This window comes from Topomyia yanbarensis, chromosome 2 (assembly GCF_030247195.1).
Source record: "Topomyia yanbarensis strain Yona2022 chromosome 2, ASM3024719v1, whole genome shotgun sequence".
Taxonomy (NCBI): domain Eukaryota; kingdom Metazoa; phylum Arthropoda; class Insecta; order Diptera; family Culicidae; genus Topomyia; species Topomyia yanbarensis.
The window spans coordinates 328,181,647-328,197,558 of NC_080671.1; the positions used below are offsets into that span (position 1 = coordinate 328,181,647).

Below are 15,912 nucleotides of genomic sequence, written 5' to 3' on the forward strand. Positions count from 1 at the left end.
TTATTCCGAGGGCCCATGAGTTGTCGGAAACATTAACGAGGGCGTGTGACGTAACAATGTCAACGAAAATGGAGCCGAAGAACTGACGGCATCCGGCTTATTGGTGGGAAAAAAGGCTCAGCATCCTCCGTGCTGCCACCCTAAAAGCCAGAACATGCCTTCAGAGATCAAGATCTGTGGCAGTCACAGAAGAGTGTAAGGTGACATTCCGGGTGGCTAGAGTCGCTTTTAAATGCGGTAGTGCTTAGTAACCTGCTGCAAGGAGCTGTGCAGAGAACTAGACGGTAACCCCTGGGGCAACGCTTACCGTGTCGTGATGGCCAAGATCAACGGCTCCAGCTGATATTTGCGCTCACAAATTAAAAAATTATCGTGGAGGGTCTTTTCCCGAAGTACGACCTGTCCGCTTGGCCGCCTACACCGTTCGTTGATGCAGACGGTGGAAATGCTGGTGATAATTGAGTTTCTAACGACGAGCTCCTTGTGGGGGCAAAAGGACTGAAAGCGATAGAACACCACGATTCTTGCGTTTCCGTACATGTTCAGGATAGCTCTACAAAAATGCTTGGACGAAGGCAACTGCCCGGAAAGATGGAAGATCCAGAAGCTGGTACTGCTGCCAAAACCAGGGAAACAACCAGGAGATCCCGCATCGTATCGGCCTATATGCCTGCTGGATACTCTTGGTAAACTTCTGGAAAGGGTCATCCTCAACAAGCTGACGACCTACGCTGAAAGTGAAAACAGACTATCGTAGAGGCAGTTCGGCTTCCGGAAAGGGATATCGATGGTGAGCGCCATTCACAGTCGTCGCGAGCGCGGAGATAGTAGTAAAATAGAAGGGGTAATAGCTACTGCGCTGTGGTTACGAACGCGTTCAACAGCGCCAGTTTGGTGGCTATCGCCGTAGCGTAGGGGAGTCGAGATTGTCGGCTATGCAGATGACGTTGTCCGGACGATCAACGGCGAGACCCTCGAGGAAGAGAAGATGTTGACGGCAGACACAATAGGCATCGTGGAAACCTGGATGCCTGATTTCAAGTTGCAGCTGGTTCACACAGAACAGAGGTAGTGCTGGTCAGCAAGCGAAAATCCAGCGTGTTGTGATCAGCGTCAGCGGACACTCAATTACATCGATGCGTGTGCTGAAGCACCTCGGTGTAATGATTGACGATCGGTTAAATTACAAGAGCCATGTCGACCGTGTATGCGAGAAGGCTGCGAGGACAACTAACGTATTGGTGAGAATCATGCCGAATATCGTAGGAGCAAGATGCAGCACAAGACGTCTCTTAATAGGTGTCTCATCCTAAATACTGAGGTATGGCGTACCGGCCTGAGTTGCGCTGAGCACAAACCGGAAGGCTGTTCGTGTCGAAAGCATGTACGGAACGATATCGTCAGATGCGGCATGCATCATTGCCTGGACGATTCCCATCTGCATCACTCTGGCTAAGGACGTGGTATGCTACCAGTGGAAGAATACACGAAATGGAAGGAAACAAGACAGAGCGGACTCGTTGGTTAAGTGGTAGAAAGAGTGAGACAACGCGGAGAAAAAAAAGTGAACCCTCCAAGTCATACCAAACGTGTCGGTGTGGGTGCATAGGAAGCATGGCGAGGTGAACCTCCATTAGACGCAGTTTTTGTCCGGACACGGATACTTTCGGAAGTACCTGCATCGGTTTGACATGCTTCGTCTCCCCCTTTGCCCGGATTGTGTGAACGTGTAAAAGACGTCAGCAAACGTGGTCTTCGAATGCCTTAGGCTCGAAGAAGTTATAAAGGCGTGACAGTCGACAAGATCGTCGAAGAGATGTGTCACCATGAGCATATCTGGACTGCGGTAAACAGAGTGGTGTCGAGTACACTCTCCGAGCTGCAGAAATTGGCGAAGGGACCAACAAAGCAGTGCCGCCGACTGGAAGGCGAAACAACAAATTGGGTTCGGGAAGAATTCCGTCGCTGGGGAACTCTCCGCCGGAGTAGACTAGATCGGGGACTAGTTCAGTAGCATGCGCGGCAGCATTATGGGCTCGGGTCATCTGGGCGCCTGCGATCCGGGTGACAAGCTCCACTCGAATCGCCGGACCGACTTCTACACCCTAGCTCGTGAGTAGGATAGATCCGCAGCCGGAAACTAGATCGAGTGGACCACGTCGAACAGCAGGCAACGGATCGTTGGGGCGCCAGTGAACCGGAAGCTATGCTCCATCTGGAATCTCCGGACAGAACTCGGCACTCACTGGCTGGCCCGTTGAGTAGGCTAGGTCATGGATACGAACATCAGTATAGGGAGAAATCTACTGTCGGGGAATATCAACATAATCAACCATGACTGTCTGCCGTTTCTAATACAGGAACGCTAATGATGTGACCATCAATAATACGTCAGTCAACCTTAATTGATCACCGTCATACTAGTTTGGCCTTACCATGCCATTACGCAGTCCTGAAAACTATCGAATAGAAGTTGACAACAGCTTGATGCAACATCTCATGTGGCACCAAATGTATATTATCAAAGACTGACTTGAAATACTGATTATAATGTCACATAATATGTGACGCATAGATAGAATTTATTTTAATTTTATGTTATATAAACGCAGCTTTATCTATTTGTGTAGGGTCAGTCAACAATCGCCGAACGAATGCCTGGATCTTCAAAGCCTACGTAATAATTCTCCCCTGTGACCACCTTTCAGGAGACACAACTACGATCGCTGCAGCGCTTTTAGTGGACTTCGAGGAGTTCACACAGAGTTGTCACTGGAGTTGACTAGGCGATGAATACAATTAAAACTATTTTTTGTGTATCCTTAAATCTAACTCGTAATATTCCGTTTTTACTTGAGGCAAAAATGAGCCAGGTTCAAACCCCAACTTCTGTTAAAATATATGAACTGACAGCCGTTGGAACGAGAACCTGACTTAGTTTCGGGATCAAGCAAAAATCCGATTAATTTCGTTGATTTTTAGCATTAAATTACATGTGATCTATTTCTAGGAATGATCCTAAGGTTAAAACATCAAAACAAACAAAATTGGTGTTTAATTTTGAGTGTTTCTGGTGTTTAATTTTGAGTGTACGGTACATTGCCGGGATACGCATAACAGTCTCACATGATATATGGATTTTCTGAGCAGATGGGACGGTTTTGCATATCACGGTAGTTCAAATACATAAAACGATCTATACGTAGTATTCTGATTGCAGTTGAAAATCGAAATAGTGAACTTGCGCTTTTCGGTTTTTCTCCAATTTTCAGCTTATGCAACTAAAGCGCAACTGGTACTGCCCATAAACGCATAAGAGTCCCATGTGGATTTTTGTCGAAAATGAGTTATCCGTTGGATTGTATTCTGTATCACCACTGAATCACACTGCACAAATAAGATTACCGGGTTTGTTCAGAAAATATCAAAAAAATACCAAAACATGGTTGTCCCATCCATTTGGCTCAATGGATGGGACAATCTTGAACAGCGTTTTTCTCGGCTTGCTGTTTTTCAACATGGGACTCTTATGCTGTTATGGGCAGTGTAGATGATGCGCAAGTTGATTCTCTAACATGTACACAAGATGCGCATTAGTTGCCCACTCTGCAAATAGGGAAAAAAGCGAAAGGCGCTAGTTCAATATTTCGATTTTCAACTGCAACCAGAATAACTAGCTGGACAAATTTCTTTGACAATCCGCCAGTCACTTCAATTCTGTTTTGGGCCAACTAATTGAAACGAATCCGGGTGATATTAAGCTACGAATAGACAAAATAAATACTCAGTTTAGCTTAGGTTTCAGAGTTTCTCCGTAATAATTGCATATATTGTGAATATCTGATTATTTAGTTAAATACTCGGGTACATATATTCTTACCTACAATAAGCTTACCGTAAAGGGTCAGCGTTTAGAAACGCTCTTTGAAAAACATAATATTCATTTCTTGTTCGGCCGAAAACGGAGGTCGTTTATGTTAAACGTCTCAAGAAGATAACGAATAGTTATCTATGGAAATTAGCTTTACTCAAAGTAAACAAATAGTTTAAAACATTATAGAAAAATAACGTAAAAAAGCTGAACTTACGCACCGCTGCCCACCTGCAACACTTCGAAGCAAACGCAACACACTCGGACCGGTTTATTCATACCGAACTTGATGATCGGAACGTCGTTGTTGGAACACCGACTACATAGGATTCGGCCACAGTGACGGCTGTTTGAAATAAATTATTAACCTTCGCCCTCCATCCACTAATCGATTGTAATACTTACCAATGGTGCTTTCTCATCGTGATTGTAAACTTCGTACCACACTCCTGGCAAAGTTCCGATGAAGCCCAAGGAGATTCCTGAGGCAATTCATCTAATAATCGATGCAGCAACTGATTAGTAGCTAATTTAAAATTGAAAATGTTTACGCCTTCCTTGTTTTCCGCCCCAAGACAGGCACCATTTTTCACCAAAATCCGACACATCTGGGCCTGTCCTCTCATATATGCCAGTAGCAATGGAGTGTTGCCTTGCAAATCCGGCGCATTGATTGGATATTTTGGCATGCATTCCAGAAACAATTCTAGAATCCCTGCAGCAGTATTATCTTTCCCGCAACGACACAATTCGTGTAGAGCATTTCTCCCCTTCAAGTTGACGGCTTCAGCGTTGAGTTCGGACTCGGTTAGCAGCTCCCTCACGACCGATATATGACCTTCTCGGACGGCAATGTGTAGAGCGTTATTCCCGTCACCGTCGACGGCATCGAAGTCGGCTCCATTCTGGAGTAGCGCAGATACGGCAGCCAATGTACCGCGTTCAGACGCTATATGCAGGGCGGTTTTTTGTGTTGCGTCGCGATCGTTTAATCGAGCTCCCGCTAGGATAAGGTTCCGAATAAGCATTTCCTTTTCGGACGCAGCCGCTAGATGCAACGGTGTGGTCTGGTTAACATCGTGAACCCGAGAATTGACATCGACATGAATGGAAAGCAAAAATAGAACAGATTCCAAATCATCTCTCATGATGGCTAAATGTAGAAAGTTTCTGCCTCGTTGGTCCATTTGTTCGGCAGCGTTAGGTAATCTTTCGAGGATGTTTTGTGCAGCTTTGTTGTTTCTAACTTGCAACGCCGCTGCAAACGGCGTGTTGCCAGATTTATCGCGAATTTTCAAATCGATTCCTGGATGGCACAACAAGATACCAATAATTTCTTCATGCTGGTTTTCTATTGCAATGTGAAGCGGTGTTTTCAGATCGCAATCGACAGCATTTACGTTGGCTCCGTGATCGATGAGAGTGTGAAGCACGTTCCTCAATCCCCACTGACAACATAAATGCAACGGAGAAGCCTTGTCTTTTGCTTCATCCCCTCCCTGACCGTGTGGTCCTGGTTGGCGTGGTGAATCCAAATCGCAACCGCTTCGAATGAGAAACTGAGCAGCCTGTTCTTTGTTTTCGTCGATAGCACGATGTAACAGTGTCTGAAGACATCCCTCTGGACCTGAACCCCAGCAATCTGTATCCACTCCGTGTCGAACTAGCACAGCGGCAATATCGAATTGTTCCGACTCCAGGGCAGACCAGAGAGGGCAATCTCCCTTATTATCTGGAGCACTAAACGACACTCCACGACTGCACAGAGCATCGACGACATCCGGTAAGCGACAATGGATTGCCAACTGGAGTGGAGATTCTTGATCTGCCGTCAATGCATTCATGTCTGCACCTTGATTGAGTAGGAAAACTGCTGTGTTTGAATCCTCCTTCAGAATTGCTTGGTGCAGCAACGTCATGTCTTGTCCATTACGGGCGTTGACATCGGCTCCGCCCTTTATAAGCAACGGAACCAGATTATTATTGCCTAAGGCAAGTGCCAGACTCAATGGCGAATCTCCCAGCGCATTCTTCAAGTTGAAATCAACTGGCTCCGATTGCTCTTCTGATGCAGATTTATATTCGATGAACGCGTTTATCACATCTGCACTGTTCGCTTCAACCGCATAATGTAAGGCAGTTTTGAGCTCAGCCACGCCCGATTGCAGATTCGGGGAAGCTCCCTGTTCGAGCAAAGCGCTAACAAGACCCGGTAAATCGTTCATAGCGGCCACGTGTAAGGGCGTTAGTCCCGCCTTGTTTATGTGGTTCAAAGTTGCGTATTCGGCAAGGAACACAGCTGCTTCCTCAAACTTGTGCTTTGCCAGTGAATGGAGTAAACTGTCGCCATTGTTGGTACTAATAGGATTAGGCCTTGCTCCTTTCTCCAGTAATCTGCGCGCCAAATCAAATGGCGGTCCGTCAGTATGAGGTGGCATTAAAGCAAACTGCAAGGCACATTTTTCCTCCACCGTACGGATATTGGTATCTAAACTCAACACACCGTCACTGAGCAGTTCATCGATCATGTCGATATTCTGGGAGGTGATAGCAATATGTAGCGGCGTGCTGTAAGATATTCGTCGAATTAGTTTTATAAAAAACTGCTAAGCTTAGTTAAACTTACTATCCCTTCGTGTTTTGCACATTTGGATCAGCCCGTCGTTTCAGTAGCTGGCGGCCAATATCCAGCATGTCGCGGAATGTTTCGGGGTCTGTGCTTTTCTCCGCATATGTGCACACTAGATGCAGTGCTGTATCGGAGGTATCGCGTGTTACCAAATCCACATTGCAGCCTTTGTCCAGTAGATACTGTGCTGTGAAACCGTCGCCCCGTTTGATTGCGTCGATCAGGAGAGTACAACCCTAATTGAGAACCCAAATTTTTAGCGTTTCTTATCTATTACGTACGTCTACAGAATTAACACTCACCTCAGAAGTGAAGGCATTTATATCGGCACCACCCGTTTCCAGAAGAGTTTGCGCGATCGCTTTGCTTCGGCCCATAAGTGCGAGGCCTAGAGGCAGCTGGCCTTGAGGTGACAGGCTGTTGACAATTTCGGGTAACTGGAATGTGACAAAAACGTCTATTGAGCAAACATGATCGGTAAGGGGACACTAATTGTGCTTTTATCTTTAAAATGAGATTGGCGAAACTGTAAAAGGTGCAACTACTGGAGACCCGAATAAGAGATCATTGTTTTCTAATACAGGAACTTCAAACGCTTCGCGGTATCAGTTGATATAAACCTAAGCAAAGGTCCCATTCCATTCATTCCTCAACAACAACTCAATTGTTGGAGTGACTTACCACAAACTTTGGATGGCTAAAGAAGAAATTCGGCAGCTCGTACGATACATGTGTGTATATTTAAGGCCGTGGAATAATAACGAGGAGTCATATGATTTCGCAACTGGCAGCCCCAAATTTGAAAGCAAAATATACGATTAACACAAGGAGCAAATTGAGTTTTTTAAAAGTCAGAATTCTGCAGGCAAAATTATTTGTACGAAATACATATTCTACTTGTTCCACATACATCGGAGCATTATGATGATTATCATTTTATGCCATACGAACAACGCCTTCAAATATACCGTAGGGTTGAGTAATAGAATAGAGCTGAACGCTCTGCATACCGAGAAAGGCTTAGTTATGAAGATATACTATACATAACTATCGTAGAGATGGTACGTAGATGGTATTCTTCTGATCTGTATCTCTCTCTCTCTCTCTCTCTCTCTCTCTCTCTCTCTCTCTCTCTCTCTCTCTCTCTTCGTGCACTTTTGGACGTAAAATATAATGAGAAAATTACACCAAAAAAACGTTCATAAAATCATGAGTGGAAGATCACGATTTCGTGAAATGAACGATTCACGAAAACCGTGACCAAGTTCCTAAAATTATGAACAAAATGTTCATGAAACTATTTGTGTTTCCAAAAAACTAGTTCGGGTCAAATATATACATGGCGACTATTTGGTTGGGTTACTGTGGTTATTCCTCGGATATGTTTAGTTTTTGCTACGATCCTCGGTCATAATCGGGAAATACACAGCCGACAGTTAAACCAAATATAAATATTATAATATTAAATTTGTATTTGGTTAAACGATGTTCATGATTGCAGGAGCTTATTTGCTATGTTTGTGCTTTCTCATCACCAGGCATTGCATTTATCGCTGATATGAGTAAATACGCCCGGATAATTTGCTACTGCGACAATAAAAACTCACATTTTCACACGAAAAATTATTGGCACTCACGCAACTTCTCCGGATAAATACAACGTGTTATTTCTCTGGATAAATAAAACCGCCGGAGAATGAGCGAATGAGTTTATCACGGTATTCTTTTTGTGCTCGCTGCCTTGCTGTCGCGGCTCCAAAACACGAAAAAACAAGTCTATCCTATTTGCCGCTTTTCTTTGATATTGAGTGCATCTTTTGACGCTTTTATTGATTTCCACGTAATTAAAATATTATCACCTTCTCCGGTGAGAAGGAAAAAATCAAATAAATTTTATATGGATCATTATTCCTCACGCTATTTGTGGAGACGGAGAATTACTCATCTTATCTCGGAAAAATTGGACATCGGATAAGAGAGAATTACAATACCTGCTCATCACGTTACAGTGATATTATATTCACGAGATTACTATAGGATATTTCTGGCAGAGTAGCGTGATTTCTGTTCATGATTGCAGGATCTAAGCCGGGATTTTCGCAATTTCTATTCATTTTCGCAATTCGTTTCACGTCAAATTGGACATCGGATAAGAGAGAATTACAATGCCTGCTCATCACGTTACAGTGATATAATTCACGAGTTTACTATAGGATATTTCTGGCAGAGTAGCGTGATTTCTGTTCATGATTGCAGGATCTAAGCCGGGATTTTCGCAATTTCTATTCACGTTATCGTGCTATTTTAGTCCCGAGTAGAGTGATTTATGTTCATGATTTGCGGACCTATTTCTCGAGGACCGATAATGGATTGTGACTGATATATTAGGAATCATGAATTAGTCCACGAGGATTGAATGGATTCATGGATAAAATACCAAGTTTCGTGAAATAGTTCACGATAAAGTATCCAGATTGTTTTGATTTTGTAAACTAATGTTCCTAAATCTATGAATAACATCATGAGTCAACCTTTGTTTTTATGAATAATGTTCATAAAGTTGTGTACTGTTCAAGTACTGAAAATCGATTTGCTAATGATATGACGCAAAACGTGACTAAAGAACACAAAACAAAAACAAACATTTCCACTAATAAAAGCGTTACACGGGCGGAAATCGAACATAAATATCAAACGAAGGTTCAAGCCGGACTTTATCAACGATTTTGGGAACAATTTGTTTTTCGTGTAAACAAGTCGGCTGTTGTTCTATTTTTCGAAAATGCAGGTAAAGATCTACTGATGGCTTGAACGTTCGTTCGATCCAATCTCAAATCGCTTGAAAGATCCCTGGTGTACCCAGAGTTTTTCAACAGCAACAGTCTTTTTCAAGACTACCTATATGTTTTGCTCGATCAGTCTTTCTCAAGACTACCTATATTTTATCAACTATCGGCCTTTCTCAAGACTTCCCTAGAGCAACTTTTCCACCTGGAAATCCAATTGATTGTAGCAACTTATTTGATGTTTTTTTCAAATGTGAAACAGAAAAAAACTAAAAATTTTAAATGAAATATCCAACGTATTGAGATATTTACTTGGCATTTCTCCTTAACAAGTTATTCTTATGAATAGAAAAGCTAACGGGTCTTCCGCGCCACAACGCTCTGCCATTATACAGTAGTTTAATTTAATTCATTTTAACCGCAATGAGGTTGATTATTTGAAAGTATTGTGAAAGAAACCACAAATAGTTCCAAATGCTAATTGTCGCGGAAACATAAATCGAATTTCTGCGTATGCTCTATTCGAGAAAAAAGATAAATTCTCGTTCAAAGAAACAAAATAAACAAATTAAAATTTACCTACTGCTACAGATACCTTTCAGCGAAACATGTTTGAATGTGTTAATCCGCTTCAAAGTTGAAATACAACTTCTCTATTGACCGCCCATCCTACAACATACCGTCATATCCTACAATGGTGCGTCATCTTATGTTTCAGTAGCAGGTATCGCAGCTAATAGAACGATGAATATCGCTCCTCCAATTTTATCTCCACACAACGCTTCCTTTACTCCAATGGATCTAGGTAGCATAACGGAAGAAAAATTGAACCTTTTGCGGCAATCAATGTTTCGTTTGATAACTGCAATGCTAAATTTTAGCACAATGTTCGAAGCTTTTGAAACTGGATTTTTTTAGAGTTGTCCTACTAGAGCTGTAGAGCTAGGCTTTCGGAAGGGCTCCCCGTCAGAATCACTCATTACTTTTGCAGAAGAGACGGTACATGTCACCCACTAAACACTGCTTAAAGCCAATTGCAGCGGACCGTGATTCTGAATGCGGTAATCATTGTACGGTTCAGACATGCGCGGGCGCAGGGACTTCGCGCTCACGTGTGTCATCGTAAAGGGCTCGAGTGTTTATTAACATGTAGTAATGTATTTATGACGCTTAGAGCAATTTAGTTTTCCTTCGGGACATCACGCTGAACCTTATCAAATGAATAACGATGTTCGAGGTCCTAATAGTTTTCTTATATCTGCTGCTAGAACCTACGACTGGCCGCTAGCAGCTGGGCAATATTATATTGAGATTTCTATTTATTTTCTATTTATATAGGATTGCGCTAAAGCTGAGTACTTTGGTTTAGGACTACTACGCCTTTCAACGTGTTTGTATACCTATTGTGTTGTTATTGTGTTATTTAAGTGTGAAATAAATTATAAATTAGATTGACCCCCACTGGAGCACGTTACAATGTGCAATAGCGTGCGTGTTTGTATGTCGCGTGTGCTAATGTGTATGTAATTTCGCGTGTATAAATTCCATTTTATGATGGTGTGTCCTTTTGGATATTCGCGTGTTCCTAGATGATCGCGCACGGACCGTGAATCGGATACTTAATTTTCGATGTACGGTTCAAAAAGTAAGTTCTTTCATATCACTAGAGTTCCCGGTCATGTCGGCATGGAACGTGTTATGCAAAATTCCCAAGTGGGAAAATTTTGGGGCGTGTCGGACTCGAATGGTGACCAGCCATTAATACCGACTAAACTACATTGGGCTCCGCCATCATTCCTCCCAGGAACTACCTCTCGGTATTACTTCTGGGGGGATGGCTGTACTAAATGTACTCATTCACTCTCACTCACGCGTTCATATATCCTGTATGAGGCTTACTTGGGTGCTCTCTCAATCGCACTTTGATTCACTCTCAAACACTCCCACATGAGGCTGACTTTTGTGTTCACCTTTTACGTTCCATGCGAGGCTGACTTGTGTGCTCACCTTACTCGTTCCTTGCTAGTGCTTGCTACTTTTGTGCTCGCCCCACCCATACCATGTGAGGCTGACTTGGGTGCTCACCCTATCACCTGATTCACTCTCAATCGTGCCACTCTATTGTACCTTTGTCACTCCCCCTGGCATCCCATGTGGGACATTTTTCTTAGGCCCCACTTCTGGCATACCATGCGAGGCTGACTTGTGTGCTCACCTTTTTCATTCCTTGCTAGGCTGACTTTTGTGCTAGCCTCTACCATACCTGTGAGGCTGACTTTTATGCTCACCCTTAACATGCCGTGTGAGACTGACTTGGATGCTCACCCTTTCACTCCTCTGCCACGCCATGAGGCATCGATAGCTAAGTTCCAACATACTACGCTACGACCCTCCCGTCTTGGCATGAGGCAGTCCACTTATACGCCTATACACTCACTCTTCTGTCTTGCTTCGGGGTGGCTGGGTTTACCCCTTACGCGGTTGCCATTCGCTGCGCCAAACCTGCCTCGGCATGAACAGACCATTCACTCCCTTTTTGCGCTTGGCCTTTTTCGCTCCAGCTAACCAATCACTAGTTAGCCGTGCCCGTCGTCTGTTGCTCGGTTCGCCAGATTACCTGTAGCCTACTGGCAATCTGGATGGTAGCAGCCGAGACTGAGTTCCACTTCTCCACCGATTGACACATCCGCTGAATAAGGGTATCAGGGGTTGTGTCCCAGCCACAGACGTCAAGCATTGCTCTTCTCTCGACGTCGAACCGATGACATACGAACAGTATGTGTTCGGCAGTTTCATCTACACCTGGGCAGTCCGGGCAGACTGGGACCTCCGCGTGCCCGAACCTGTGGAGGTACTGACGGAAACAGCCATGGCCTGACAGGAATTGTGTCAGGTGGAAGTGAACTTCCCCATGGGGTCTTCCCACCCAGCTCGATATGCTAGGTATCAGCCGGTGGGTCCACCTACCTTTCGAGGAGTTGTCCCACTCACGCTGCCATCTAGCGACCGAGGTCACCCTGGTGCGCTCGCGGGCTCCCCTATTTCCACGTAGCTCAAAGCACTCCTCATCTTCCCGAATGACCAGCCCGACTGGCATCATGCTCGCTATCACGCAGGATGCATCGTGTGATACCGTGCGGTAGGCCGATATCACTCTGAGGCACATCACGCGGTAGGTGCTCTCCAGTTTCTGTAGGTAACTGGTTATCCTCAGTGCTCTTGACCATGACGGGCCGCCGTACCTGAGGATAGATACGGCAACGCCTGTCAGTAACCTACGTCTACTGGCGCACACCTTTGAGCTGTTGGACATCATTCTCGATAGAGCCGCAACAGCAGTCGACGCTCTCTTGCACGTATAGTCGACATGGCTGCCGAAGGTCAGCTTGTCGTCTATAATGACTCCGAGAGACTTCAGACTTCGCTGTGAAGTGATCGCGACTTCTCCCACATGGATAACTGCATGTTGTGCCGACTTGCGGTTGTTGACGATAACTACCTTCGTCTTATGATGAGCGAGCTCCAGGCCTCTCGCGCTCATCCATTCCTCCACCGTGCTAATCGCGTGTTCTGCGGTTAGTTCTACCTCAGGAATTGACTCCCCGTAGACCTCCAAGGTTACGTCGTCGGCAAAGCCGACGATCTTGACCCCAGGAGGGAACTTCAGTCTCAGGACCCCGTCATACATGAGGTTCCATAGCACCGGGCCTAGGATCGAGCCCTGCGGGACTCCGGCGGTAATCGGAACCCTTTTCTGACCGGCATCGGTCTCGTATAGCAGTACGCGGTTTTGGAAGTAACTTTCCAGGATCCGGTACAGACCCACCGGTAGGCTAAGCCGGTGTAACGAGAGCGTGATGGCATCCCAGCTTGCGCTGTTGAATGCGTTCTTCACGTCAAGTGTCACTAACGCACAGTATCGAATACCTCGCCTTTTTCGTTGGATCGCTATCTCGGCAGTATTTATCACTGAGTTGAGAGCGTCCACTGTGGACTTACCCTTCCGAAAGCCAAACTGGTTGCTTGACAGACCGTCCGTACCTTCCGCGTACGGGGTGAGCCTGTTGAGGATGATCCTCTCAAGCAGTTTGCCAGTCGTGTCGATCAGACAGATTGGTCTGTACGCCGATGGGTCGCCTGGCGGCTTCCCGGGCTTCGGCAACAGCACCAATTTCTGCCTTTTCCATCTATCGGATAAACGGCACTCGTCAAGGCATCTCTGCATAGCTAGCCTGAACATGTTCGGGTTCGCTATGATCGCTGCCTTGAGTGCGTTGTTTGGAACTCCATCCGGCCCTGGAGCTTTGTTCATTGCTAGGGATTTAGCCACTGCGAGTAGTTCTTCGTTCGTCACTGGAGCCACCATTTCGGCCGTGCCCGCACTGTCTCGTAGTGCAGGTGGCCAGTGGCTTGTGGCTCGAGACGGGAAGAGTACTTCGATAATCGTTGCCAACCGGTCCGGAGACCGTTCTGGGGGTGAGGAGCCCCCTTTGGTCTTGGCCATCACAATCCTGTAGGCGTCACCCCACGGATTCACGTTGGCACTCTCACATAGGTTGTCGAAACACGCTTTCTTGCTGCTTTTAATGGCCTTGTTGAGGGCCAATTTCGCAGCTCGAAACACTTCACGGCGGTTCTCTCTTGCATCCTCGGTGCGAGCTCTTTGCATCCTACGTCTAGCTCTGAGGCAGGCTGACCGTAGAGCTGCAATCTCGGCACTCCACCAGTATACCGGGCATCTACCGTTTCTTGGCAGTGTTTTTCTCGGCATAGTGGCGTCGCACGCGCGTGATAGAACAGCTACCAGCGCATCCCCGCTTAGACTGTCGGTGTTGGCCTCCAGTCCCAGGGCCTCGGTGAAAGCTTTGCTGTCGAAGTGATTGGACTTCCACCCGCGTACCTGACAGGGATCTCCCGCCCTCGGATGCTGCACACCATAGTTGATCTTAAAGCGGATTGCTAAATGATCGCTATGGGTGTAGCCTTCGTCTACCCTCCATTCCATGCCTGGAGCCAGACTCGGGCTGGCAAATGTTAGGTTAATCCACGCCTCCACTCCGTTTCTACGGAATGTACTAGCGGAGCCATTATTAGCTAGCACAGTATCGAGTTTCGCAAGCGCCTCCATTAGCGCTTTTTTTTTTTTTTTACAATGGAGAAGACCTTTATGTCCTAGCCCAGTACACGTGCTAACGGTAGGGTCCAATCTACCACACGGGGTGCACTGGGGGCGTGTCGGACTCAAATGGTGACCAGCCATTAATACCGACTAAACTCCATTGGGCTCCGCCATCATTCCTCCCAGGAACTACCTCTCGGTATTACTTCTGGGGGGATGGCTGTACTGAATGTACTCATTCACTCTCACTCGCGCGATCATACATCCTGTATGAGGCTTACTTGGGTGCTCTCTCAATCACACTTTGATTCACTCTCAAACACTCCCACATGAGGCTGACTTTTGTGCTCACCTTTTACGTTCCATGCGAGGCTGACTTGTGTGCTCACCTTACTCATTCCTTGCTAGGCTTACTTTTGTGCTCGCCCTACCCATCCATGTGAGGCTGACTTGGGTGCTCACCCTATCACCTGATTCACTCTCAATCGTGCCACTCTATTGTACCTTTGTCACTCCCTCTGGCATCCCATGTGGGACATTTTTCTTAGGCCCCACTTCTGACATACCATGCGAGGCTGACTTTTGTGCTCACCTTTTTCATTCCTTGCTAGGCTGACTTTTGTGCTAGCCTCTACCAACCTGTGAGGCTGACTTTTATGCTCACCCTTAACATGCAGTGTGAGACTGACTTGGATGCTCACCCTTTCACTCCTCTGCCACGCCATGAGGCATCGATAGCTTAGTTCCAACATACTACGCTACGACCCTCCCGTCTTGGCATGAGGCAGTCCACTTATACGCCTATACACTCACTCTTCTGTCTTGCTTCGGGGTGGCTGGGTTTACCCCTTACGCGGTTGCCATTCGCTGCGCCAACCTACCTCGGCATGAACAGACCATTCACTCTCTTATTTTGCGCTTGGCCTTTTTCGCTCCAACTAACCAATCACTAGTTAGCCGTGCCCGCCGTCTGTTGCTCGGTTCGCCAGATTACCTGTAGCCTACTGGCAATCTGGATGGTAGCAGCCGAGACTGCGTTCCACTTCTCCACCGTTTGACACATCCGCTGAATAAGGGTATCCGGGGTTGTGTCCCAGCCACAGACGTCAAGCATTGCTCTTCTTTCGACGTCGAACCGATGACATACGAACAGTATGTGTTCGGCAGTTTCGTCTACACCTGGGCAGTCCGGGCAGACTGGGACCTCCGCGTGTCCGAACCTGTGGAGGTACTGACGGAAACAGCCATGGCCTGACAGGAATTGTGTCAGGTGGAAGTGAACTTCCCCATGGGGTCTTCCCACCCAGCTCGATATGCTAGGTATCAGCCGGTGGGTCCACCTACCTTTCGAGGAGTTGTCCCACTCACGCTGCCATCTGGCGACCGAGGTCACCCTGGTGCGCTCGCGGGCTCCCCTATTTCCACGTAGCTCAAAGCACTCCTCATCTTCCCGAATGACCAGCCCGACTGGCATCATGCTCGCTATCACGCAGGATGCATCGTGTGA

The 15,912-nt window shown here is 46.2% G+C and overlaps 1 protein-coding gene across 1 annotated transcript in view; it reads right to left on the bottom strand.

Annotated features, from left to right (window-relative positions):
* Positions 1-3,798: 3,798 nt before the first annotated feature.
* The window catches only part of LOC131683839 (rabankyrin-5), a 99,068-nt gene continuing 86,954 nt past the window's right edge, over positions 3,799-15,912 (bottom strand). The window contains exons 4-7 of the mRNA XM_058966181.1: positions 6,803-6,937; positions 6,498-6,736; positions 4,277-6,439; positions 3,799-4,217 (exon numbers count right to left, since the gene is read on the bottom strand). Of these exons, the coding sequence (XP_058822164.1) occupies positions 4,085-4,217; positions 4,277-6,439; positions 6,498-6,736; positions 6,803-6,937 (2,670 nt within the window). The 3' untranslated portion in view covers positions 3,799-4,084. The remainder of the gene's footprint in view (positions 4,218-4,276; positions 6,440-6,497; positions 6,737-6,802; positions 6,938-15,912) is intronic.